A 26,792-nucleotide genomic window follows, 5' to 3' on the forward strand; every position below is an offset into this window, starting at 1 on the left:
TGATTTTTTCAATTTCTCTTTTTGTGTGCAGAAAAATAGATTAAGATTAAATACAAAATGACTTCCTCGTCTCCAGCTACTTCTGCAGAATTGGTAGTGCTACATTCACATGTTGATTCTCGGATGGTCTCTGTTCTTACACATGTATCGCTCTTGAAATGGTATCAAAGCTGGTACTGGCCTCTAAACCGACTACCTGTCTCTTTGACCCCCCCTACCAGCTAAACCTTTTTTAAATTGGGACCTGTCCTACATTGCTGAATATTGTTAATGTATCACTTACAACTGGCATTGTCCCCACTATCTTTAACTTTAGGATTTCAAAAGGATTTGGAGTTGGATTTTTCTAATTTTAAGGAGTTCCGAGGGTCTACGGATAGAGGCTGCTGTATGCTAATTGTAAAGCCATTTGAAGCAAATTTGTCATATTGGGCTGTATGAATAAAAGTCTGACTAGACTTGACTAGAGTGTGGGGGTTGAGGAACCTGAAAGAAACAGATGTGGAAAAAGTGTTGAGGGAGGCAGGGGGGTTAATGGGCAGAGCTGGGCGTTAACAAGAGGGCTGGGTTTTGGGGTTCAGTATCAGATAATAGAGAGATTAGGGGAGTGGCAACAGCCTACAGACACTATAGGAACTCACAAATAACTGTGCTTATGCTGGGAAAGCAGTAGCTCTGATCCAGGACAGTGATACTAAATAAAATGGCCTGTGTCGATATCTGAGGGAACCTGAAGATTGAAAACCAAAACAAATCCTTTACTAAAAGAATGTTGAAAATACAGACTCATGGGAGATAAAGCATAAAGTAAAGTTACGTTGATGTGTAAAATCAGTGGATTTCACCTTTAAAGTGTATGCAACAACATAAGAAGCCAAAATGGGTCCTCCTGTCTCAATGACTGGAGTGAGGAAGCAGCTGCGTGCTCAGTGCTGTCCCTGCTGACCAGAAAGTATATTGCAAAAACACTCATGCAGGAGCACAGACTGTTGCAATATCACCTCTGGCCACCAGTGGTCATGATATGTATAATGTTTCTATGGATCTTCCTAAGTTTTAGAGTGCAGACCATTGACCGTATATTGATTAATTATTATAAATATATACAGTCAATGGTGCAGACAGAGATCTGACAGAGACAGATAAAGTGCCTCTTTGGGGTTAGGGTTGAGTGGGAGTCTGTCGGTGTGTGTGTGAATTTTGGTCTGTGGTAAGACGTGGTCAGCAATGGGGGTAATAGTGTTTGCTTTACAGTCACTGTGAGAGATTATAAACGGTAAGCTGGGCAAAAATTTTTTTAGTTACAAGAAGGTGGGCGTACAAAGTTTATATCACAATGTATGTATATGCGAAAAAAACGTCCATGGTAAGCTGAGTAGTGAAAGGTGTTGGCAAACAGAGGCATTAGAGTGGCTTGGTCAGGGGCTGAAAGGGCAGAGGTGAGGGGTCAGAGGCCACACCGAGGCAAGTGGGAATAAGAAAGTTGAGCTCCTGAGAGGTTCTTTGAGAGGCAAGCACTTTTGTTTAGCGGACAGATTTATTTTGGGAAGCAAGCAGTGGGGGAGAACAAAAATAACTTGTTCTATACAACAAAAATCACCCTCCTTTCCTGTCTTCGTGAGAGCACGTTATCCTCAAAGTCCTCCTGTGTTTATACAGCTTTGCCCTCAGGCTCCCACGGGGTGTCTCATCATTAGAGGTTTATGCGATGGGAGATATTCTACGTTCATACATAATGCATCATATAGCATGTCTTATATAAGACGAGCTGGAGACGATTCACTCCCACACCTCATCTCTCAGCGTGGAAACATGGGCGCTCAGAGGAGGTTCAGCCTACACGAACACTGACGAACATACACTTTGGAAGGCCTCACGAGCACGAACCTCTCAAACAATAACATGACTTCATTTGCGAGACCCACATGCAAGAATCTATAATGTGAAGCATAAACAATATCTGCACTGGAGCAGCTGCCAAATAAATGCTCTCCCTTACATAAACACACACGGAGATATAAGATGTCGTGCACGGGGCTCAGAAGAGATCAGAGGGAGAGCACTGCAATGTTTTTCTTCATTTAGTGGGAATATGTAGAGCTCGGTGTTGAGGGGAACTCAGAAGGTCACTCCAAAACCTTGAGATGAGTCATGTACTAATACATGAGTGTGGATGTGTACATGAATGTGTGACTAGAAGTACACAAAATATAGTGAAAGTACATGTCAGAGCTGTCAGATTACTGTATTACGTGAGTGCACAGATAAATAGAAACGGAGGTATCGCTATGTTAATATATTTTGAGTAGGACGGAAAATTGTCATAACATCGTGTGAGGTTGATGCGTAGGTCGTGTTCATCCTGATACAGTATGTTACAGCAAAGAAAAACAGTCAAATGTACAAACAGGGGCCTCAACAGAGCCTGAAGTCTCTCACGTTCACTCTCTCCATTGACACGCACAGCATGTGTTTTCGATCATTTTTCTCATGTCTGGGATATAAATTATGGAATAGGCAGATAACAAATGTTACTTTAAACCAAATTCTTATTCAACATAGGAAAACACACGTATAGGCTGATTTTACACTCATGAGATGTAAATACTGCTAATAAAATCTCCTACAGAGCACAAGCAGGTGTTTATGTTGTTGATTATGTAATCAGACTTTAATGAGAAAAGACAGGCCATCTACATTACTGAAACACAACACGACAAATACTTCACATACTGCACTACGAACCACAGGACACACAATTAAATGAGGCAACGGCGCCCTCTGCTTGTCAACGTCATGACAGCAAATCTTAAACAGCAGATGTTGCAACAAAACATCACTTTCTTGCACAATATGACAGCATAGAGTGAAATTAGGAGACATGAGGCAATGAGTTTTTCTTTTGAAGTGTATTAATACAAACACAGAAAGACTGAGAGGGTATATGATAAGTGAAGGAAAATGGTGCTGTGAGACATGTCTTCAAAAGTTTGCCAGTTGCACTTATTGTGAGTCTACTGAAGATATAAAATGTAAAAAATAAATAAAAAATGATGCAAAATATCTGTAACTTGAACATTGTGTAGCACACAATCAATCAGACCGCATATCTGGGCCCTACATACATGCTGTATGTGCCTGCCTATTACAGGACAGGTGTGTAACTTTAGGTTGATTGCCAATTAGCAGTATGTGTCAGCCAGGTGGTTCTACCAACCTTAAAATGCTGCTCATCAGAGTTTTGAATAAATACATTTTGTGGTATTGTTTCCATAAACTTACAGCATACTGCGAAGGCATGGGGTTGAGTCGGAGTGTGTCGGTGCGTGTGCATTTTAGTCTGTGGTGAGACGTGGTCAGCTGTGGGGGTAATAGTGTTTGCTTTACAGTCACTGTGAGAGATTATAATGTTAGCTGGGCGTGTGAGTGTGTTTTAGTCACAGAAGTAGGGCGACAAAGGAAATGGAACAGGAAATGCATTTACATGAAAAAGGTTCATGGTAAGTTGAAGTTTTTTTTAAGCTTGTTTTGGAGCAAACAGAAGCATGAGGGTGGCTTTCAAACATCAGCACAAGTTAGGTTGATTGCCACTTAGCAGTATGTGTCAGGCAGCCAGGTGGTTGGTTCTACAAATGCTGCTCATCAGTGTTTTGTGGTATTTTTTTTTCACACAAACTTAGAACATACCGCAAAGGAATGTTTACATTGTTCTACTTTCACTTTTTAGGCAAAGACAAATGTATCCATGTTTAATGAGATTGGAGTCACCAGCTTTGTTTTTACCTTGCAGAATTGCATCTTAAAACCAATGTAAATTACTGCTTTTGAAAAAAGGACTTCAGTAGAAACTGGACTTAAAATAAGACAGGAAGTCACAGATGGTTAACAGAAGTAGCATTACAAAAACTGATGATTGGGTATCACAATACAGTGTGTGCATATTAGTTGTTTCCTTTCTAGTCAACCACATAAACAACACCTGTTTTGAAGTGAAAAAGCTAACAGCCTATAACTTCTTTGGTTGTAAAAGTGCAAAATTACTGTGGTCATGATTAAAACCTAGGTTGATACTGAATGTTCAGTGACGTTCAGTTGATCCGCAGCTGATAACTGTTCAGAGTATGATGAATACTGTACAGTATAATGCATATTTAAAAAAACATAGCAGTACAACTCATTAGCAAAAAGGAATAACTACTTAGAACTGCTAGAAATAAAACACTTTTAATCCACTCACACATCACTAACAATATCATTTATTTTAAGAAATTATATAATTATTACAATGCTCATTAAATAAGGATCTTTGAAATCCTCCCCTAAAAACAAATATTTACAAATTTCACAGTGAATTTGGTACATTTGGTTATAATTTCATGACAAGAAGCATCTTCAAACCCTGTTAATACAAAGTAGTTTTTTTTTGTTTGTTTTTTTAAATAAACGCAACTCTGAAAGAATAAAAAAGGAATCACAAGATCATGTTGGTTAAAAACCAGGAATTCGATCATGAGATTAAGGCAGGTAGCAGGTAATGGAAACTTAGCCCCCCCCCCCAAAGAATCTGGGCTATGACATCCATTCCCATCAGCAACAGTTCAATAATGCAACGCTCTATCACTGCTAAGTCTGTGAGCCTCACCGATGGAAAGCGAGACAGTATGCCAATAATCAAAGGTAAGCCCCCTTTAATCAGTATACTCTACTACTTCCCAACAAGCCCCAATGGGCATCTACATAATGGTATCCAAACAGAAGAAGTGAGAGGGAGAAGGTCCAAGTTTCACGTTCCTGCTCAGGGCACAGTGGCTTCTCTTTTCTTCTAATATCTTCTGGAGAGATTTGGTTCTGGTCGGTAAAATAACATGCTTGAGAGCTGTAAAAAATGACGCTTCTCAGTCCTGCCTCTGAGGCACGCAGCCTTCCATCTCCAACACCTCGGGCCATCCCTCAAATTTGTTAGTGTCTGCACTGTTCTTTATATGCTGAGGAGGTAAACACAAAACAGACACACACACACTGGGTTTATCACATAGCCCGCATTGTCTTTATAATGCAATGGGTAGAGTATCCAGTTCAGACAGGCCCAAGAGGCAAGGAGTGCCATTCTTGTGAATTGAACAGATGAAAAGGTTAGGACAGACAGAAGGAATAGATCACACTGCTCAACAAGTGACAGGAACAGGGTTGGGCTGTTTAGTGTATGATGAATGACGGTGTTGTGTGGCTTAAAGGTTACACTTTTTGTCCTCAGACGCAGTAATTCCATTATTGCCAAAAGAATGGGATGTAAACCAACACAGCCCCCCTACGATGTTTTAACACAGGGCTATTTTCTGTCTGAATTCCCTGACTTTTAGACCAAAGCACAACACACCTTTTTAAACCCCTTTCCCTTCCTGAGTATGGAGGACAATCAAATGCAGAATGATTGAATGCTGTTGGAAAAAAAAACACTTGATTTAAGTTGCAGGAGATCTTAAAGTAAATTTGATGGGGAGCTCTTTATTTCAGTTGTTGGGGTGAACACTGATATTTTATTTATTTTTGGGAAAAAATTTTCCCCTTCTATTTAAATATTTTGAGTTGTATAAGGACTAGGTTACTGTTGTTGCTGTTGCTTACACACTGTGTAATACTTTATTTAAGAGAGTACGTAGATGTAATCGTGTGTCGGCCATGTTACCTGCTCAAACGGACTCTTGGTCTTGATGCCTTTCCCTCCGACAAAGATCCAGTTATCGCGGAAACCCAAATTACTGACAGCTGAGCTACCCAGATCAGCAATTAGCTTCCTGGCTTCATCATTGAGTCTACAGAACAAAGAAGACAGATATTATTTCATGGCCACACCTGCAGCGACACAGCCAATATTAGAGATGACTAAAGCAATTTGCATTAATCGGGAGAATCTAAACCGTATCGGTAAGGAAGGGGATATTGTGGGGAGTCCTTACTTTGTTGAGGGATCATCAAATGACGCCATCATCACGACTGTCCCTTCATCAATTTCCTTCAGGAATTTAATGAAGGGAGCCACATCTACACAAGGTTGCACATGGTTAGCACAAGGTATCCGTATGTATGTATTAAATGTCTAAAAGAAAGATTCTGAAATATACTCACCTCCTGCCCACATATCAAAAAACTCAGTCTTAATAGCATCCCCTGTTCTCCCTGTGGGGGAGAAATATCCAATTTAAAACCACTTTGAATCTAATGTTACATAAAACAGAGGAGATTTAGAGCTTTTATTGCCATTAATGAATTGACAACCGCATACAGAACTTTTGTTACACACAAGTACACAATCTTGGTGGTGGTTCATTGCCGTTTGTTATAGGTTTACCAAAAGGCAGGGCGGTCAAACCGTTGTTTGAGGTACATGATATGAAATAATACAAAATGTGAATCTTGAAGTAGAACCTAAATGCAGTACAAAGGCGTACGACTTTTAAATGGCTACATTCATCGTAGCACTTTGACTGCAACACTGCTGCAGTATTGTAGCGCTATCAGCAGTGGCTTGCCGATTTATCAAACTGACTTCAAGGTGTGGAACTGGAGCAGATAACGTTACCATCAACCAGGGCAATGTTGATTCCTCTCCCCACGTTGTTCTTCACACCGCTCATTAGTCTAAAACAAAGGAGGACAATGGGAATAGATCACACGTGGATATTTTCACGTGTACATCTTAATGACTCGAGGACAAAACACTTCCTGTTGACGTTGTATAGTCGTGGAGGGCAACAACAACAATATGGTGTGTTTATAAACCATTTATTAAATGTTTCCATTACATTACATGTCAATTAGCTGACACTTTTATTCAAAGCGACTTCCAATTAAGTGCTTTCAACCGTGAAGGTAAAAACTCCGGACAGCAAGAAGTAAGTAACCTGACTCCGCCAGATGGATTGCTTCGCATTTGCTTGGCATATCCATCTGGGAACTTTCCGTTGGAGAACTTTTGGGAAGGGGCGAAAATACTGGTTAGCTGATTGGATAAACCATCTGTATATCACCTATGTTGGTGATAGACGGCCAAATCAGCCAATCAGATCAACGAAGCGTATGAAAATACAACTACAAGCCCCTGCTGCTGCAGGCAAAGCATAGCTCATTAGCTCAGCAAGCAAGCAACATAAAGTAGTCGGTAAAGGATATTTGCCGTTTGTGTAACAAGACTTTACGAATAAAAGGCACCCTTTCAGGTTCCCGGTCCATATTCCAAAAGAAGGATCTAAGAGAAAAAAGCATTAGCAAGCAGCTAACAGAATTAGGGCTACCGCTGACTGAAAATACTGGTTAGCTGATTGGATAAACCATCTGTCTATCACCACCTAAACCCGCCTCAAAACCAACGCTGATTGGCCCGGTCGTTTGGCGAACAGCTCCAAATTTTCTCTATCTCAAGATGCCAGACTGATCTGCGAGTGGAAAACTGGAGCTCGTGAGATCAGGACGGTCTCACGAGGCTAAGAAGTAAGTACATTAGCTTTAAATAAGCCAAACTACAAAGAGCCACATGAAAGCGCAACTTTAAGTTGTTGGTTTTTTTTATATACTGCTTATAAATCCTAAACAGGAGGACTTAAAGTACAGTGTTATTAGGGTTGGGCAATATATCGATTATTATATCAACATCGATATATGAGGCTGGATATCGTCTTAAATTTTGGATATCGTATTATCGTCTTTTCCTGGTTTTAAAGGCTGCCTTACAGTAAAGTGATGTCATTTTCTGAACTTACCAGACTTACTAGCTGTTTTATTGTTTGTCTTTACTCACTTAAGTCATTGTATCCACATCATTGGTGTTCATTTATCAAAACTCTCATTGTGTTAATATTTTGGGAAAGCACCAATAGTCAACCCTACAATATGGCCACAATATCGACATTGATGTATTTGGTCATAAATATCGTGATATTGGATTTTCTCCATATCGCCCAGCTCTAAGTGTTACCCAATGGACATATGTTTGACAGGACAGCAGTTCCCTGGACTTGTGGTGTGTGGTGTGACTTGTCATTTTGCCACGTTTTATGAAACAAGACAGAAAGGAGGTTTTTTTGTTTCAGCTGAGCTGCTGCAATGTTGAAACTTGTCACAAAGCACACGGAATCGGCTGCGGCTGCAACTAATGAGTAATGTCATTATCAATTCATTTATTTACGAGTTTAAGTTTTTTTGCCTGCATGCGGATGTTGTTGTTTTGCCATTAAGCGAATAATAATTTAATCCATGAAATATTTAAAAATGTCTTGTTCTGTCTGACCAACAGTCCACAGCCCAGATATTCAATTCATAGTTTTAAAAAACAGAGAAAAGCAGTAAATCTTTAAAATGTTGCTTAATAAATGATTTTAAATACATGATTAATCCTCTGTCAACTGACTTATCAATGAATCGATTTCAGAACTACAATCTGCAGTTTAACCACAGAAGGCATCTGTTGTATTTTAAAGTGAAGGTGACTGCTGCTGAGCTATGAAATCCAGCTCAAAGAAAATAGCATTATGAATGTCTTGATTAGTTACTATGACAACCATGCATTTGTGAAGACTACAAAAATGAGCTATACTGTTTTAAAGAGTTCTGTTTACATGTTATGCTTCATCTATTTAAAGCTGTAATGCGTTTCTGTTGCCCCCATGAGAAATTCTAAGTAATGACAACAAAAGTGTCAGCGTGTCAACATGATACAAGCCGTGACCGTGCACGCAGTAATATGTGCTCCTGTGTTAAAGGTTTTACGATGTCACTTCACTTACAATTTGTCCTCCAGACAGATTCTGGGCCCCACCACACTGGCCGCGCCACTCGTCATCTTGAAGGCAAAGTGTCCAAGAGGACATGACTTGGACAGCCCACACTTGTACCTGACTGGCTTTGCTGCTGTGAAGAGAGAAAACTCCATTTACACAACAAGAACCAGGTAGCACAATATCAGGTAACAGGTGGTCCGATTACATAAGCCTATCCACAAACGCAGACACAGAACAAAAGGCAACGTAAACTCTACCAAAAGGAATGTATTTACACTCTAAATACCATTCTTGTGTTAACTGGTATAGAAAGATAATAATAATAATAATAATAATAATAATAATAATAATAATAATTATAATAATAATAATAATAATTAAAAAAAAGGTGTATCAATGTATGTAAAATGTATCAACGGTATCAGTCGTTGAGAAAAATTATAATAATAATTTAAGCACACTTACAGCCTTCATTCACTGGCATAGATCTTGCTGAAAAGCAGAAAAGAGTAGATGTTTAACGTAGTTCCCGTAGACACCTCAATGGTAGTCATTTAAATGCAGCTCTGTGGGTAAAATCCCTTCCGTAAACACATAACCCTAACCCTAGCGTAATGTATTTAGTTCCTGTAATGCAAACACAATCTACATACTCTCACACAATAACTGATTGAATAGGTTCATTGTTCCTTAACAACTGATACTCGACCACTCCCTTTGTACAGCTGCTGCTTAGGCCAATATCTGACTGACATTGTGATGAGTTTCATCTTGCAAGAAATGTTACTCACAAATCACACTGCTCAGTTTGAAGTCGAGGTTGATCTCTAGCAGCTGAAAAGCCAGAAAGACTGCTAGGAGGAATGCAAAGATAAGCGCTGCAAACTTCAAAACACCTGAAAAAGGTAGATAGATAGCATTTAGGATATTTTAGGTGTTATAACGTTATTATTGGGTACAACGTTACTGTATATATTTTAAATGGGGACGCACTTACCGCCAGCCCTGACCATCTTCGCCTCCAGCCAGTTGAACCACAACTAACAACCTGTGGTGTTAAAACAATTTGTCAATTTGAACGATGTGGCTCCGCGGTCTACGGGAGAAAGGCATAATAGCAATGGAGTGACGTTAACTTTAGCTGACGACGGTACGCTGCCTGCTAATAGTCGAAATAAGATAATGCTAATGCCACAGAAAGATAGCTAGCTAGCTAGTTGCGTATTTTGAAGTCACTTTAGCTTATCTGAATAAGTAATTACAATGCACTAGCAAGGTTGTCATGATGCACTTTCTCAGTGTTAGCTGACTGTTTCATACTGTGACGTTACATAGCGTGGAAGCTACATTTTGAAAAGCTAACTTAGCGCGAACGGTTTAGCATTTAAGTTAAACCTGACGTTACGATGGCTCTTTGGCTGTGTAGCTTCCTCATCTCTGCCCACGTTTGCTATCTGACTGACACCGAAATAACTCAATCGGGAATTGCAATTGTAATATTAATTTGGAAGTAACGTTAAAAAAATTATATTTTGGATGAATGCCCACACCTTGCTTAACGTTACCTGTTCAATTGCCACGGTAACCACGAAACCCTCGGTCTGATTCCCGAAGCCCTACACTGACAACATTCGTGTAATGACAGCTGAGCTGAGATGGTTAGAGGGCGAAGAGACGGCAGGATGCTCCACTCTGTCGAAAAAAACAAAGACCAACAAGCAGCCAGACCTGTACAGTGGGATTGAGTTGTTTTAGTGGCCACAAAGCAGAAGAGCAAGTTATGAAAACGTCGTTTAAAAAGCTAATCTATGAAATATCAAGTTCACAATGACCACATCATTAATACAATTATAATAGAGCAAAAATAAACTAAAACAACACATGTACGAGTCTAAAGAGATTAGAGGTTATTTCATTATTTTTTTTTAAAGTTAGTGTTGTAGTTTTGTATTTGTTATTGCATTTGCATAATATGTTACCAATAACATTATTACTCTCTTTGTTCTCCACAATAAATCCATGTTGGATATTTTTGATGTATTTATTGTAGAATAATTTTCTTAATATTTGCAGATACATATAATAAGAATGTAAAAGGTTTCCATAAGAGACCAAGTGTGTTTTTGTATATGCTTATTTAGCTTAATCCATAAATATAAGATGGTTAGGGTCACAGTGGCCTCGAGCAAAATACATTGAGTAATAATAACAAGTGAAACAGGAGCAGAATGTACCGCTTCGCGTGAGAGCAAATGAAGACGAGACACAGCACAGGCCTCGACCCTGGCGGGTGTTGTGTGAAGATAACACTCCCTGTGCTGGAGAAAAGAGGGGGCCCGAGAAAGAGAGTCTAAGATATGAGGGGAAGTATGTAACAGGGCTCACACCCCCAACATTATTCTGAATGAAGAAGCCAATTATAAAAACATGACATTTTCTTGACAAATACATATGGTGAAATTTCGTTTTATTTAGTATCTTTTGAATTGATAGGCTTATATATTTAGAATTTTAAAGTGTAGCCTATTTCTCTGCATAGGGGGATATGGTTATACTTATTTGGTATTTAGCAATGGTCCCTTTATGTTTAAAGCACATAAAAAAGTATTTGATCTACACTTTAAATTAGCATGTGAGATTTGATAATTGCAAATTGCAACACACCAACATGGGAAATCAAGATCAAGTCCTGCAAATTCAACAGTAGGTAATGTTAGCGATTACCATAATACATAGCCTGGTTGTGTTATGGTAATCACTAACATTAGGCCTACGTTTAGCAATAGTTTTACTTCTACTTGGTCTTTTGAAAATCACGGTTTTGATATAAGAATGGAATAAATAGTGGTCTCGTGGCCAAATATTGCATGTAGCCTAGGCCTAGTTTATAAGCCATCTCTCTGCATTTTTCTTTCACTCTGCAAGAGTGGGCAGGTTTTATACGAGTGAGACATCCTGTTAATGTCTGATCTTTGTTTCCGTTACACCGACTTGCTCCTTTTTCTTCTTTTCTGTTCACTTCGAAACAGATGGAAGACGTTACAGCGCCCCCAGTGTCCTCTCATGGACAGTTAGTTAGAGATGTTTATTATACATATATACCATATACCCTATTATATTTGTTTGTTTTTTATTGTTTGCCTGTTTTCACATTATTTAAAAAAAAAAAAAAATTCTCTTTTCTTTTTTTCTTATTTGATCGTTGTTAATGAACATCAGTATAAAATACAAGATGTAGGCCTAAACTTGCCGGAGTTAGCAAGAATGCTAATTTACATCCATAGTCCGTAAACGGGTAACAAAATCAGAACATTACAAGCAACAATATATAGATGCAGGTATACAATACACAAATAGTAGAGGACAACAGACATTATGCAACATGTGAAGTTAAAAGTGATCACAGTTCTGGTTTGCTTTAAGCCATTATTTAAAATGAGTCTTAAACGTGGAATATGTAGGGCACTCCCTTATTGCACGTGATGGGATATTCCAATATTTATTTCCCTTTACTGACAGCAAAGTTTGTCCAAATGTGGTGCGTCTATATGGCACCTCACAGTCCCCTCTAGCAATGGCCCTGTCAGCACTCTTTTTAATGAATTGATTGATCAGATGATCAAGTACAAAGGTGATGCAACACAGAGTAAAAAAAAAACTATACAAATCAAAGAGCAATCGAGCAAAGTGAAGCAATGAAATTAAGCACGCTCAATAAATTAAGATTTTCTCAAGCTTTTCAGATACTCAAAACTTGCCACAAAGGGTGCTCCCATCAAAATATCAAGAATAAGTTCATCAAAATGCCTTTGGCAGTCTTTTTCAGCACAACTGGTCTCAATCTTGAATACTCATTATAGCCACAGAAATGAGTCATGTGTCACTTAATAAGATCCTGGCAAAATAAGAACACAACAGTATTAGTATGTATAGGGAAATCACGCCATCTAAAACAGGTTTTGAGCTCAAAACAACATTTTGAAATGTAATAAAATGATACAAGCTATAATAACTCTTACATCATCTGAGTCCTGCAGGCAGGCCGTGCCATTGCTGCTGGTGGCGCTTTCAAGATCAGCTGGGATGCCATTAGTTTCATCCAGAATCTGGAGGTTTGAGAAACGATACACGGGTGCCCTGTAAAGGGATATATTAAACCAGCCTGGTCAGCTACTCTTGGGTGCATAAAGTATAAAAACACTTCATTAAAAGGACATGAGATTGAAGAGAGATGATTTTGAGTGTGGGTTATTATACTGATTGTACTGGGGGTGGGGGATTTGGGTAATGGGTCTGTGGTAATCGCATTAATGTCATCGTTAACTCGCAATTAATCACACATTTTTATATATTCTAAATGTCCCTTGATTTATTTTTGTCCCAGTATTTTTTCTCATTTTAATGCTCTTATCAACAAAGTGGATCAGCTCGCTTTGTGCTTTTGTCGCCTGGCTTTGACAAGGGGGCGGAGAATTCGCATCAGCTGTGTGCTTGGCCATCAAGTGGTATTTCAGACTGGACGTGCTGCGATGATAGCTCAGTTCACAACGACAAAACACACAGATCACTTTGGTCTTGTCAATGGAACCATTTGGCAACTTTTTAAAAGTAAACTTTCCATTCAGAATCTTATTGGCCTCCATTTCGGCGTCTCGAGCTCGCCATCCACTCAAAACCTAACGTTAGCCTACTACTCTTTGGCCGGCTCGCAAACCCAAACAGGTGTGTGCGGCGTGCCTGTTGTTTGGGTTTCTGGTCTGGCTAGATCCGGTGTGGTGTTGTAGTTTTTCTAATGTTAAACTACAGAGTTTGCTAGGCTAAAAAAAGACCGTTAATCTTGCGATAAAAACGCACGCCATTAAAATGGGTTTCCGTTAACGCCGTTAATAACGCGTTTAACTGACAGCGCTAATTAAAATGGATTTCATAAAATTGGTATTGAAAAAAGTATCGCTCAGGAACCGGTATTGAAGTCACGGTATTGGCATTGGTATCAGTACCGGTATCAACGTTTTTTTTAACAATACCCAGCCCTATAGTGTGTAGCTCACCTGTTTCTGTATACCACCCTCTTGACAGCAAAGACGGCTGAAACAATCGCTATCAGGACAATGACTCCTGCTCCTGCACACACCAGGATCAACACCAGCCTCTCTCGCTGGAAAATACACACAACAGCTGTTAGATTCCTAAAAACTTCATGAACAACTGAAGGTACACACACACACACACACACACACACACACACACACACACACACACACACACACACACACACACACACACATTAGAGCAACACATCTACTGACCGGTGTGTCAAAGTGTGTGACTGGAGACGAGGATCTGGCAGGTGGGCCAGGGCTGGTTTTAACACCACAGGGGTTGATGACTGTCTGCACTGCGAGCTGAGGGCTGAATCCCCCCTCACACCGATCGCTCGGGATCTTACGGTACCTACAAACACAGTCAGAAGTGTCTGAGCATGCAGAGGAAGTGTGTCTCTTCATTTTTCTTTTTTTAAAAGGGGCGACCATTATTACCCGGCTGTCAGCAGCTCATCCTCCTCTCCATTCAGACAGAGCTCCAAGGTTTTATTTGCAGCGCTGGGTTGTCTCACACACTCGGAGGTGTTCACATGGCGATAGTAACCGTAGTCGCTGTTGAAAAGGACAGAGGTTAGGGCTTCACAAGGGAATATTCTCCATGCTGTCTTAGTTGTTGGCACTGTAGAAGAAAATGAATTACCTTTCATCATTAATTTTAGTTCATTAATTGTATCCTTATATCCTCTTTCCTGCTCACTGATAATGTTCCTATTATTTTCTCTGATCAACAAACTTCTAGTGTCTCCTGAATTAATTAAGTCTGTCTGCCTTTTGTCTAGCTTAGTGTTAAAAAAAAGAGGCATTTTACATTGGTCACTGTGAGTGAGACCTTTTGTTTAGAGCCGGAGCGAGCTCCAGCGGAGTTCATACTTCATTTAAACAAAGGACAGTTTTTCAGTAGTTTGAGCAGACGGTATTGGATATAGACCCAAATCTACTCAGATAGTTTTCTGAGCAAATGTCTTCTCAGCTTTTTGTTATTCTGTTGCTTCCTGTAACTTTGTAAAAAAACCTGAGAGATCCTACGGCTTCTTGTGAAATTCTTTCTCCACTGCGCAGTGGTTTCACATCTGAACCAGCCACTGAATTGGACCGGAGAGAACTTTTTCTTCTACAGCTCCGAAACATGTTCCCATACAAGCTCAAAGGTCCAACGTGTAGGAATTTCTCCCATCTAGCGTTGAGATCATATATCGCAATCAACTCTCTCACACCCCACAGTTCAAAGTACTTATTACAGCTACGGTAGCCTTCATGCTTCAAAAAGCCGGTCTCTTGCTCTTTTCAATATCCTTTTTCTTTTTCTGGGCGAAGAAGAAGACTGCTGTTCCTGAAATTTGGATTTTGAATACGTGTGGTCCTCCATGTTTTCTTCTTCAAACTTGCCAGGGGCCGGGAAGCTACCATACTCATTAGCAGCGTTAGCAGCACCTGGGAGTTTATCACGTGACAGCGAAAACGCAAAAGGCGGAGCAGTATGTCCTGTATGTCCCTTACCGGCTAACGTATTTCAAGATGGCGCATGGATATGGAGCGTCTACCCCAGATCATGCGAATGCAAATGTAAAATTTCAAGCCAAAAGGAATACTTGGAATTGACGGTGGTGGTAAATATTCATGAAAAAGGACAAGTTTGTGAACGGGCAACACAGATTTTGATAATGAACAACTAAAAACGTTACACACTGGACCTTTTAAGTTCTGATCAAATGGTCTCAAAGGTCAGGTTTTACAATTTAGGATTCAGTGTTCGACGTACCATAAGTAATCTTCTCTGGTGCACAGGCAGGGGCTTTGCTTCTTGCTCACCACAAAGCCTCGCCCGTTTCTGCACAAAGATTGTTTCTTTAGCCTCCTGTATGTCTCTCTGACACCCAAGAGACAGCCCTCTCTCTCCAAGTCCCCTCCAACTGTAGCATGGGCCAACCACTCTTCATAGTCCTGGTCATTACCTGATAAATTATATGAACATTACAACTGTCACAGACAATCATTTGAATTTTGCCGGTTAAAGTGAAACAAAAAGAAGTTGATAAATATCAAGTTGTATGTGACCAGGAAACACCTCTAGTGGTTTTCCAATCGGTTCACCAATCAGTGGCGGATCTAGAAAATTTTACACGGGGTGATAAACGGGTGGCAAGAGGTCTTGGCAGGGTAGGCGGTACGCGGGAATCCCCATGTGAGTGTCAAATAGAATTATCCAATGCAGTTTTACAGTTTTTTTCTCTATCATAGCATTTGTTTTCGCTTTTGTTTAATCATAACCACTGATAGAAAATAAGACACATTTGTAAATCTTTAACTATCTAACCCTACACAACAGAAAACAGCCAATAACTGAAAACATGTTTTTTACTGAGTGACATGACATGTTATGCTACTGTACTGCAATTTATATAGAAGGAGAATTAGAGCATACCATGTGGTCCACGGGGGAATGTTGGGTCTTTATTGTGTGGTCTAGACCTACTCTATATGTAAAGTGTCCGGAGATAACTCCTGTTGTGATTTGATAAATAAAATAAAATTGAATTGAATTGAAAGCATGGTGAACACGGGGGAAGAATACACATGGTAGTAGACAGCATTATATTGTAGCATCTTGACTCACACTCTCTTGTAATGAGGCTCTGGAAATCAATGGTGACGGCCACCCACATGGGCTGGCCGTCCTCCTCAGGCCGGAAGCCCCACACGCTAACGTTCATGGCCTTGGTCCCCGGTTCGGATGCCAGGCCTGCAAAGAAGAAAGGCTGCAGGGTGAAGTTGTAGGACTTCCAGCACTGGCCTTCATCTGTAGAGAACCTGGTGATGAGAAATGGGAGCAAAAGTAGAGTAGAAGAATATAAGAACATGCTGCCCTCCATTGCCAAATACTACTATTGTTCAATCGTGCATGAAGTAAAAAATATCTGCTCAGTACTTGATAGTCTTGACTTGTCCTTCATGCTGGGCCTCCACAGCCACAATGAGACCCCCAGAGTCCAATATGCTGTAGTGGTGAGGACCCCTCAGTGTCCCCCTCCAGTTATAACCTCCGTCCGAGGAGACAAACACATCTGGGTGCTGCGACGATGACAGAGAGTCACCCACAGTACCTTGAGAAGAGAGGAGATCACCTAGATACATCTTTAAATCATCATTACATTAGATTTAAGTACAGTACAGTATATATCCCAACTTGGACATCATTTGTTCTGTGTATCAAAAGTAGATATGGGTACATTGCTGTTCATTTACCATGAGCGATAACCAGACCAATTGCAGTTGGCTCAGACAGAGCCAGCATGGGAATGATGCTGTTTTTGCGACTGTGTTCTCCATGAATATGAAGGTTGCACTGTTGAAAAACACACACGTATGAAGTATTAGTTAACACTGACTACCTTGTAGTAGTGAGTATAATGTTAATATGCACATACAGACTGGGATGAGATTTTTCTACATATAACATACATTCTTCACTTGCTCGCCACATTCCACATTGTCAGGTTTGTTAAGTTGCCTCCACGCCCCACCTCTATTAAAGGAAATGACGGATCTTATACGGCCATCTGCAACAAAGCGCATCATTAAAGTCATACTTACAGTGTTTTATCAAACTGAAAACGTAAACAAAATGGCTGGTTGACAGATTAGCTGTGTGTATATATAAAGACAAGCCGTTTTGAATGTAAGGAATGTAGTTAAAAAGATTCATAGATGCATATATCAGTTGATGTTTCATCAATCTGTCATGGACACCTCGCTTTTCTTACCTACACAGAGTTAAAGGATACTGTAAGCCTGGCATTTTTCTATTTTTCATTGTCATAAAATTACATTAGAAGACGGAAACCAACAATGTGTAAATCTTTAAAAATGTCTTGCAAATAGTTTCATAAAAAAAAAAAAAAGGCTCAGTAATTTTCTAAAACAGCTGTCCACTGTGGATTTTAGACTCAAACTTGAGTATAGGTGCATTTATTGGGGACTATTTTCAGCGGTGGATTAATACACATTTGGTGCTCTACTGAGTATTTATGGCAGCAGAAGGGTGTATGTGGGATTGACTTGAAATAAACTACCAATGCCAATGCTCATCATAATGAAGGGACATGTCACCCAGTGCAACAATGTGGCACTATAATGTGTTTTTAATAGTTTTCAGACAAAATACAAAATAAAAGCAATAATTAAATACTAATACACTAATTGCATTGGTAGAAAATTTGCCAAAAGTGCTCAAATTACACACAAGAACCCTACCCTTGTCTAGTTTATTAGTGAGGTAGACTCCTCTCAGTGATGTTATGTTGGTGAAATCGCTCTTCCTCTGCCCGTCAAACAGGTGGCGCTCCAGTGATTTGGAGAACAGGATGCCGCGGTCATCTGATGTGTACATGGTTCCAAAGAAGGTGTCTGTATTGAAACAGAAGAAAGGTGAGGATTTAGTGATGTGATAATTAAGATGTGAATCACCGTCAAAGAGATTCAGCACCTGGGGACAAGTTATGCCACGCTGGCACAAACCTTTCAACATCAGCATAATAACAAAAAGTCATCATCAATTTTATTTTTGCTGTGTGAAGCTCTTTCTCTCTCACACACACATATAGATACAGATATGTCAGCAAATGCACCTTTATTCATGTTTGAGCTTCAAGTCATGAAGGACAAGTTCAGCTGAGGGAGGGGATGGACGTGGTGTGTGTGTGTGTGTGTGTGTGTGTGTGTGTGTGTGTGTGTGTGTGTGTGTGTGTGTTGTGTGTGTGTGTGTGTGTGTGTGTGAGTGTGATGTGTGTGTGTGTGTGTGTGTGTGTGTGTGTGCATGCTTGTGTTACACCCTGGTCCCAAGATATGTTTGTCAGCTTTTGCAGTGTAAACTAAATCTCCCTCCCTCTAGCCAAACAAAAGATAAAGCCCCTCTACCCCCATATCTCCCCTATTTATCTTAGCAGTACAAAAGTCTCATCACCTAACCCATACAGTACTAACTGGAGCACTGGCCAGGGAGAAAAAATAGTAATAACGTGAGAGGAAACAGAAAGAAACCTGAATGAGAAAGAGATACGCAGAGGGGAGGGAGAAAGACAAAGGAAGAAAGAATGTGCAGCTGGACTTGCATGTACTCTCGGTATGATGGAATGATTTGTCAGCAATACCAAGAACTCGTGAAACCAGTCCGTCCTTTTTTACCGTTGAGCTTTTCCATTACAACAAAAGGGGCTGAGAGACCTATGAATACTGTCATGCTGTCTTCACAACATGGGCATATTTGTGAATATGTGTCAAGTATGTTTTTAAGGTAGTTTTCTCACATGTGTGTATGTGTGTCTTCTGATTAGAAAATATGGACAGAGCGTTCGTGCGTGTGTTTTTGTCTGTTACCTCCTGGGTTGTCCACATGCATGAAAAGCATATCTTCATCTCCATCCAGGATGGAGTAGAACTGCAAACACACATATATATTGAGTGAGATGTGGGTGAAAAAAATCTGGAATTGCAATAAAAACAAACAAATGCAATGACTAATTTAATCTTTGCCATGACATGCACGCAAGTTTAATCGTCGTGAGATAGAGTGTGTTTGTGCTGTCAACAATGTGTGTATGTGGGTTGGTGTTTCGCCAGAAAAGAAGTTCCTTCAGTTGGTGTTGAAATAGGAAATGTTGCCATCAATAGTTTAACTTAAGGCAAACCAAAAAACAACCAGGGATAAAAACAATGTGTTTGTCTAAGGGACCAAGTCAGACTGAAAGTGGGAGAGAAACGTGTGACAAAGGGCATAATTACATTAACATCTGAACATTTCCATCCTGTGGTATGGCAGGTTATCGTTGGAAATATTTGGATACTACTGCCGATACAAAAGCTACCAAAGAACAAAAAGTTGTTAAATAATAAAAGATGCTTTATAGCAGCCGCAGAAAAACCTTGCCTTAATAAAATAGTCTAAAATGGCAACATTTTGATTAAAAAGTAGGATCTATCTGATCAAAGGAGTACACAAGCAATGCCAACTTTAGGTACTTGACAGTTTTTGATACTCTGTGCTTTATCAATACCAAACAAGCAGTGTGGTTCGATACCAAGCCCTAAATAAGACAATGAAAAGATTGCAACTTGGTTTTTATTTTTGTTACCATAACCAATAGAAATGATGGACAAAACTACAAAAATAAGACAATAGTTGTAGTGAACCAAATGCTTTACTTAACCCTTGTGTTGTCTTCCTGTCGACCATGAACTTGTTGTCCTTCGGGTCAAAATTGAATTTTTGGCGCTTTTTACAACGTATTTGTCACTTATTTCAACACTTTTTTTAGTTAATAGACCTCATTTATATGATATTATAACACATTTTTTAGTTTAAACAAAGCAGAAATTATGATTTTTTTTTACCAAGAGTTAAGATCAGAGGATGCTGAGTGAATTACAGACTGGTTTATGTCAAAGTTTAGTGAGGATACTGTTTTGAAACCATTCAATTTCTTTTTTTCAAATGCTATAAAATTGAATAAAACACCCAAAATGCAATGAGAGTAATCATTCATTTTACCTGTGAATAATGTTGTATGGGTTCCATACAACGTACATCCATGCATCCATGTTATTTTTGGGCAATTTGTTTGAAATAAACCCATATTTCTGATTTAAAAAACATTGAAAACAGGTCAAATTTGCAACACAAGGGTTAAACAGCTTTCTCACCTGCTCGGTGGAGGCGGAGGGGAGCAGCTCGGCTGAAGGTCTCTCCTTGGTCCGATGAAAAATACATGACACGAGGGGATCTCTGGGAGCAGAATCATGCATCACTGTGTTATTATTGCTTGACTTTATCATTTCGATGCATTAGTGTGATTTGACTACATGCGTGCAAAGAAGATGCTTTGTATTCACACGTCTTACCGAATCTTCCATCACAGAGAAGAAGAGAAAGGCACCGATGTAGCCAAAACTGTAGATGTCCTCGTGGATTGTTGTGAAGGTCTGCCCCAGATCCTTTGTCCTCTTCAGCACTAAATCCCCCCTCTCATCTGCATAAACTGTGGTGACAAAAAGCAAGACTTGGTGACAGGAATACTCAGGACTCTAATTTATTGGTTTTCCCTTTGCTTTAATTCAATTTTCAGTTTTCAATTTTAGCTTAAAAACTAAAAAAATTTTAAAATCTTGATTGTAAGATGGAGTGTGGATGGAAAGCAAAATCCATGTTAGTCAATCCAGACCATCCTCTTGTTTGAGATGAAATTTTCATTTATTCCAAGTAAAATGAATTTGCTTTATTCAAATATACCATAAAATGTTGTAATAATATTTTATTCTTATTCTTATCTTTTGTCATTTTTTGTCAAATTGCCTTTTTTTATTGTATTTAATATCGTGTGATACAGCAATCACACTGTTACTGTCAGAGGACAGGAGCTTGATATTGTTAATGAATTCAAGTATCTTGGGGTCATGTATGACTCCACCCTAACGTTCAAAAGTCATGTGAAAAGGGTGGTAAATAAAGTTAAATTTAACTTGCAGAATTTTAAACAAGTTAGGGCATTTCTTGATAACAATTCTGCCAAGTTGTTTCTTTATACTATGATCCTTTCACATATTGAATATTGTTTTATTAACTGGTCACTAACTAGTGTAACTACTCTTAAAAGTATTGAATCTCTATTTAAGAAAGCCATAAAAACTTACGATAAAAAGGCATTGTCATTTCACCATTGCGATATCTTACAGAGACATACATTTTTTAGTTTTGAAAATTTTAAACATTTTAGGTATGCGTGTTTGATATATAAAGTGTTACATGATCTTGCCCCCCCCTCCGCTGCGTGACTTCATTCGGAGACTTGAAAGCGGAGGAAGTACGATGCCTCTGTAAAAGGGGGACTGTGTTATACCATTTAGGGCACACCACTTTTGGACAAAATGTATTGTCAATAATAGGAGGTAAACTCTGGAATAGTTTGCCCCTCATAATAAGAGAGTGTCCCACATTCAACACTTTTAAAACTCGTTTAAAACAGTGGCTTCTAGAAAACCAGAGATGCACTCATTTTTAGCAGTCACACATTTCTTTGATCATGTGCTTTCACTGGCGGATCGAATGCAGTGTAGAGGTGGAAGAATAATGTCTTTGTCATGTATTGTGCATCAAGCATTTTTGTTTTGTTTTGTTTGTTTGTTTTGTTTATGTCACTACAATGTTTACCTTTTAATGTAATGTAGTTAATGAGCGCTGTATGACTGCTGGTTGTCTTTGTTAGTCTTATGTTACCTGCCTAGGGACTGCAGATGGAAAGTAGTTACTTTAACTAATTCTGGCATATTTACATGGTGTTTTTATACAACTATGTTCATAAATATGCATGGTCCCTGTCAAATAAATCAATAAAATAAAATACAAAAAAAAATACTACATACACACTTCCATACATTGTTTTAATGTTGGCTTACTGCAGGAAGGATTTCCTCTTGGGGCAATGAAGCTCTAAAGTGAACAGCAAACAACCATACAATAGTGTTTCCTTTTTTTTAGATTAGATTTGATTGCACTTTAATGTCAGATAACTCCGAATGTTTGTTTTGCAAGGTGAACACTTATAACTGGTGACTTTTTTATACTCTGTAGACAACTTTTTTAAGCTTTTGGTATCATGTACGGTAAGTGCATTTCATATAGCTTCTTACCTGTGTCTGTTCGACTGTAGCTAAAAAACAAATTAATGCCGGCCCCCCTAATGGAAAGAGGAAGTCAAAAATTTCACAAACGCCACAAAAAAAAATGTCACAACAATTTCTACATGAACTGTTTTCACAGATTACATTTCTTCTCCAGAAAAACACACACTGCATATTATATCATATACAGGCATTCAAAACATTGAAATACCAATTGTAAATATACTGGCAGACAGCTTTACAAAATACATTCATCTAACGTGATTTCTTTTAGACACTCAGTGTGTGGTTTTGTTTCCTGTTTATGCTCACCATGAGAAAGAATGCACTCCATCGTGAACTTTTGTCCACTTAGCGCCAAAGTCCAGGGAGAGCCACAGACTGCCCTGCAAGTCAGGAAGGAATGTTTACCTTTACTTTCAAGGTTTGTGCTTGATGTGTATGTGCATAACGCTACGTATTATGTGTGGGAATGTGTGTTTGTTTTATCCAAGAATATTAAACAGGGTAAGGGAGACCACTGTGAGCTTGTGAATTCAAATAAAAAAGTAAGAGAAACATTTAAAGCAGTGCGACTCACATCAATGCTGAGGGCCACAAGGTAGTCAGGGTTGAGGAAGTGGTACGTGATTGGCTGGGCCAGGTGGAAGGGCAGTTGGATGTACTTAAAGGTTGCACCGGCATCCGTGGAGGTGAAGATGACCCCGCCTGGGTTGTTCACCACCGGTACGTCTGCTGTCAGTATCACCTGTCAGTTTTAATAAATTAAAAGCAGACGTGAGATGCAAAGTTGATGAGCGTTTACTAGGGGTGGGAAGCACCAGAGGCCTCACGATATGATATCATCACGAGACTTATGTCACGATACGATATTATTGGGATTTTAAACATATTGCAATATTCTGCAATATATTGCAATTTATTACCTTTTTTCCAACTTCAAATTTTTCCCAAATTAAAAATGATGTCCCCAAAAGGAAACTTTTTTTTATCTAAAAAGATATATTTATCTGTTTTTTCATCTCACTTCTTCAATTTTATTGCTGCGAAATGGGATTGTAAAGCAGACAAACTGACCAACACATGGAGTATATCATAATAGATCGTTTCCTGGCATTTGTGTATCGATACTACCCTGGAAATCCAGAGTTCTCGCAAGAGCACAATTTGAGTTTGCTCAACGAGTCACTCTGGCATCGAGCAATGATGCTCATTAACTATGCCCTTGTAGGCGAGCTGCACCAATCACATTGGTGTATCTGATATAGGTGGGCCAGAGGCGAGCTAAACAGATGACGACAGTTTAATCTACCAGTTAGCGCCGCTGGTAGCTAAGCTCTGGATACGTCATCCTGTGTATTGTTGTGATTGGTCGTTGTGTTATCCAATTGCGTGCAGTGAGATTTTCAAATTCATGCTTGGTGCCGCTCCTCGAATTGGGCTGTTTTCATTATTCGTTGCCAGATCCTTAGTCTTTCAGATTTGGGTCTGGATTTCCAGGCTATATCGATAAAGTATTGACACAGAAAATATCGCGATACTATGCTGTATCGATTTTTTCCCCCCATTTACTGAACATAAGTTAAAAAGAAGCAAACCTAAAAATCACAATTCTTACTAATGCATATTTTGATTTGCAAAAATTCAAAAAAAAGAATTCCTGAGTAAAAAAAAAAGCCTGCATCTCAGAGAAAGTGTCTTTTTACATGTTTGAACTCCGCTTAAACCAAACAATTGTATCTCAAACCCCCCCTAGTTCACAAATTATCTTAATGTCATGATGAGCAAGTTGAAATTATGTATAAAAAGCAAACAAAAAAAAAACATACACTGCTCCCCCTGCTTATCCTGAGCTTGATCTTGCTCAGCTCTGTTTCAAGATTTTGTTTAATGACAGTGCTGCTAGGTCCCAAATGTCTACGCATCAATGCATTACTGTGGGTGTATTTTTGAACATTTGATGTCAGCCCACAACCCTGTGAGGACAAGAGCAAAAACAGTGGTTTGACAGAATGGTTTGAAGATGTGGCACAAAATGATTAGACAGCGTGCAAGATGTCTTCACACTTTTTGTGAGGCAACATCACATACTTCACATACTGACCGAGTGGCAACACAGTTCCCCAACTGAAACTCTAAACTGCTCACTCACTACACATGCTACACAGTGGGTGCCCCGCTGTTGACTTACAGAACTCCCTGGTCCAACACTGACTCCAAACTCCTCCCTTATGAAGGTGTTGTTGATCCGATGGGAAATGTCATGGAAGGATTTTGCATAATCCGTGCTGAGAGGAAAGAAAGACAAGATTTTACTGTGTGTTTAAGTTCTTTTTAGGGTGTGCTGCTCATGTTAGTTCCTCTATTATATCAGATACTAACTCACCTTCGATAAAGTCTTGAGGAGCCGCCTTCTAGGAAAGTATCTATTGGAGCACTAAATGTTGACAGCACCAGGACAACCTAGGGAATGCAGCAATATGGTTAAAAGTTTGACCAAAAAGAAAATATAGTTATTTATGAAGATTTATTAAGTTATCATTTCAACTGAAGTATGACCTGCTTTTTTAAATGTCTAAGCATGAGCGAGCTTCAGTTAGACTGTTTAAAAAAAATTAAAATTAAAAAATTAAATATATGTATGTAGACTCTATTTTTTAAATAATGGTAGGCTAAAAAACAAATAAGTACAATATTTTGGAATAAAGAAACTGCATACAGTGCCACAGATTAGATGAACAGTATGAAGTCTAATGTTTCTATATTTCAAAAGAGACTGATGATTACAGCATGTTGTGTTAATGAGAGTGATCTGACATTGTGGTACTGTAATACTAAGATACTCACCCCTGTACCATCGCCCACCCATGTGAGAATTACATGGGAGCCATCATCACCGTTAAACCCTGTCTAGGAGAAAGAGAGAAGAGATACTCACACATATGACAGCGTTACCTCTAAAGTTAAACAACAAAACTAAATCCTATAATACGCAATTTTCATTTCCTGTGCTTGCCAAAAGGTTAATGGACTGATAAGAATGTTCAATGATAACCACAGTAGATCATCAGTTTGCACAGTTTGCGTTTAGTATCATGCTTATAATTATTTTGGTGTCATAGTTCCACTTATTTCTAATACAGTTTCACCTAAGACAAATCTTACCTTTAATATCCTGAAAAAGCACATACGCAAGACAAATATCACTTAGAAACAAGTTTATCTGTGTTCTGAAATGCATTTTTCATGCTTAATAAAACTTAAAGCTGCAGATCCTATAGATTACGTGACTGATGGACATTGCTTCACTAAATCTTGTCTCATAACTCAATCACACCTCACCTCATACGTATTGTCATCCAGAACCTTGTGCTCGACGGGGGTGAGGGGGGTCCGGCAGGAGGTGAAGGGAGGACCGTGAAAAGGCCTTGGGGTGCCGGAGGAGCTGCTCATATCCCTCCTGGGTCGTGCGCGCGCTTGGCCCTGGCTCTCATCCTGCTGAGGCCGGTGGAAAGTCACCGTCCTCCCCCCGCGGCTGCTGCCTTCAGCACCCAGAAGAAGGACGCACACCCCACCGAGGACCACAAGTCTCCAGATCATATCCGATGCTAAAGTAAGGGGATCTCACTAAAAATAAGAGTACCAGAGACCGAGGTGCCTGGCAATACTGACTTGGTTATTAGTGTTGCGCTTCAAAAGCAAGTGGGGGTGGGACGTGCTTGGACGGCCGGGTCCTTAACCTAAAAAGTGCTGTGTGAAGTGGTGCGTCCTCCACCAGCAGGTGTTTCTGTCACCTGGATGCGGGGATGCGGGCAGAAACACCTGCTGGTGGAGGATTTACATGTCAAGTGTATTTGATGGGAAAGCATCTTGTGTCCATTTGCACACCAGTGCAAAAAAGGAAAATGTGGAAATCAGTGTGACTCTTTGTGAGAGGTAAATGTGTGATGCGTTCGTATGTTACATACAAGAGAGAGAGGTGGGGGTGGGGTGGAGGAGTAAATGCAGCATCACAGAGAAAGTTTTCTTCCTGGTTGTATTTGTAGTTGACACAACTGAACGCAAGAGGACGTCATGTATTCACGCAGCTGGCTGTCTCTCAGCCAGGTGCCTCAGGATAGGATTTGCGCTTTTACGCACAACAAAATGATTATTCCTGCAGTACGGTAATAATAGCTTTTTAATCAATGCCTGTGTGACAGGATGAGGTTTTCCCAGATTTTCCCAGCTTTTTGCCGCTGCC

General features: G+C 39.5%; 2 protein-coding genes and 1 long non-coding RNA gene across 7 annotated transcripts; 1 reads left to right on the forward strand and 2 right to left on the reverse strand.

Annotated features, from left to right (window-relative positions):
• Window positions 1-4,202: 4,202 nt before the first annotated feature.
• Window positions 4,203-10,443, reverse strand: fam3c (FAM3 metabolism regulating signaling molecule C). 5 transcript variants are annotated; one of them, XM_039791983.1, is made up of 10 exons: window positions 10,340-10,443; window positions 9,772-9,822; window positions 9,566-9,670; window positions 9,240-9,266; window positions 8,781-8,904; window positions 6,581-6,639; window positions 6,127-6,177; window positions 5,958-6,042; window positions 5,687-5,813; window positions 4,203-4,985 (listed from the first exon to the last, which is right to left on the reverse strand). In XM_039791983.1, the coding sequence occupies exons 2-10, from the start codon at window positions 9,785-9,787 to the stop codon at window positions 4,896-4,898; spliced, it is 684 nt and encodes a 227-aa protein (XP_039647917.1). In that variant the 5' UTR covers window positions 9,788-9,822; window positions 10,340-10,443; the 3' UTR covers window positions 4,203-4,895. The 5 variants fall into 5 exon arrangements, with proteins under 5 accessions (XP_039647917.1, XP_039647921.1, XP_039647919.1 ...); XM_039791987.1 differs by having other exon boundaries at window positions 8,781-8,901; window positions 10,340-10,439; XM_039791985.1 differs by having other exon boundaries at window positions 9,772-9,870; window positions 10,325-10,429.
• LOC120553495 lies at window positions 8,801-21,720 on the forward strand. The gene is made up of 3 exons (XR_005638173.1): window positions 8,801-8,959; window positions 18,213-18,304; window positions 20,791-21,720. It is a non-coding gene; the product is annotated as an uncharacterized LOC120553495 (long non-coding RNA).
• On the reverse strand, window positions 10,568-26,509 carry si:dkey-159a18.1 (sortilin). The gene is given in 22 exon segments (XM_039791981.1): window positions 10,568-12,669; window positions 12,794-12,911; window positions 13,826-13,932; window positions 14,084-14,228; window positions 14,315-14,431; window positions 15,639-15,831; window positions 16,494-16,687; window positions 16,806-16,980; window positions 17,123-17,222; window positions 17,339-17,436; window positions 18,131-18,283; window positions 19,253-19,313; window positions 20,576-20,603; window positions 20,605-20,657; window positions 20,774-20,910; window positions 22,559-22,605; window positions 22,862-22,935; window positions 23,130-23,297; window positions 24,741-24,837; window positions 24,936-25,012; window positions 25,397-25,459; window positions 25,892-26,509. Coding segments are annotated over 22 exon segments (2,478 nt in total). The 5' UTR covers window positions 26,150-26,509; the 3' UTR covers window positions 10,568-12,654.
• Between the last annotated feature and the right edge of the window lie 283 nt (window positions 26,510-26,792).

The sequence above is a fragment of the Perca fluviatilis genome, chromosome 23 (assembly GCF_010015445.1).
Source record: "Perca fluviatilis chromosome 23, GENO_Pfluv_1.0, whole genome shotgun sequence".
In the NCBI taxonomy this organism is placed as follows: Eukaryota; Metazoa; Chordata; class Actinopteri; order Perciformes; family Percidae; genus Perca; species Perca fluviatilis.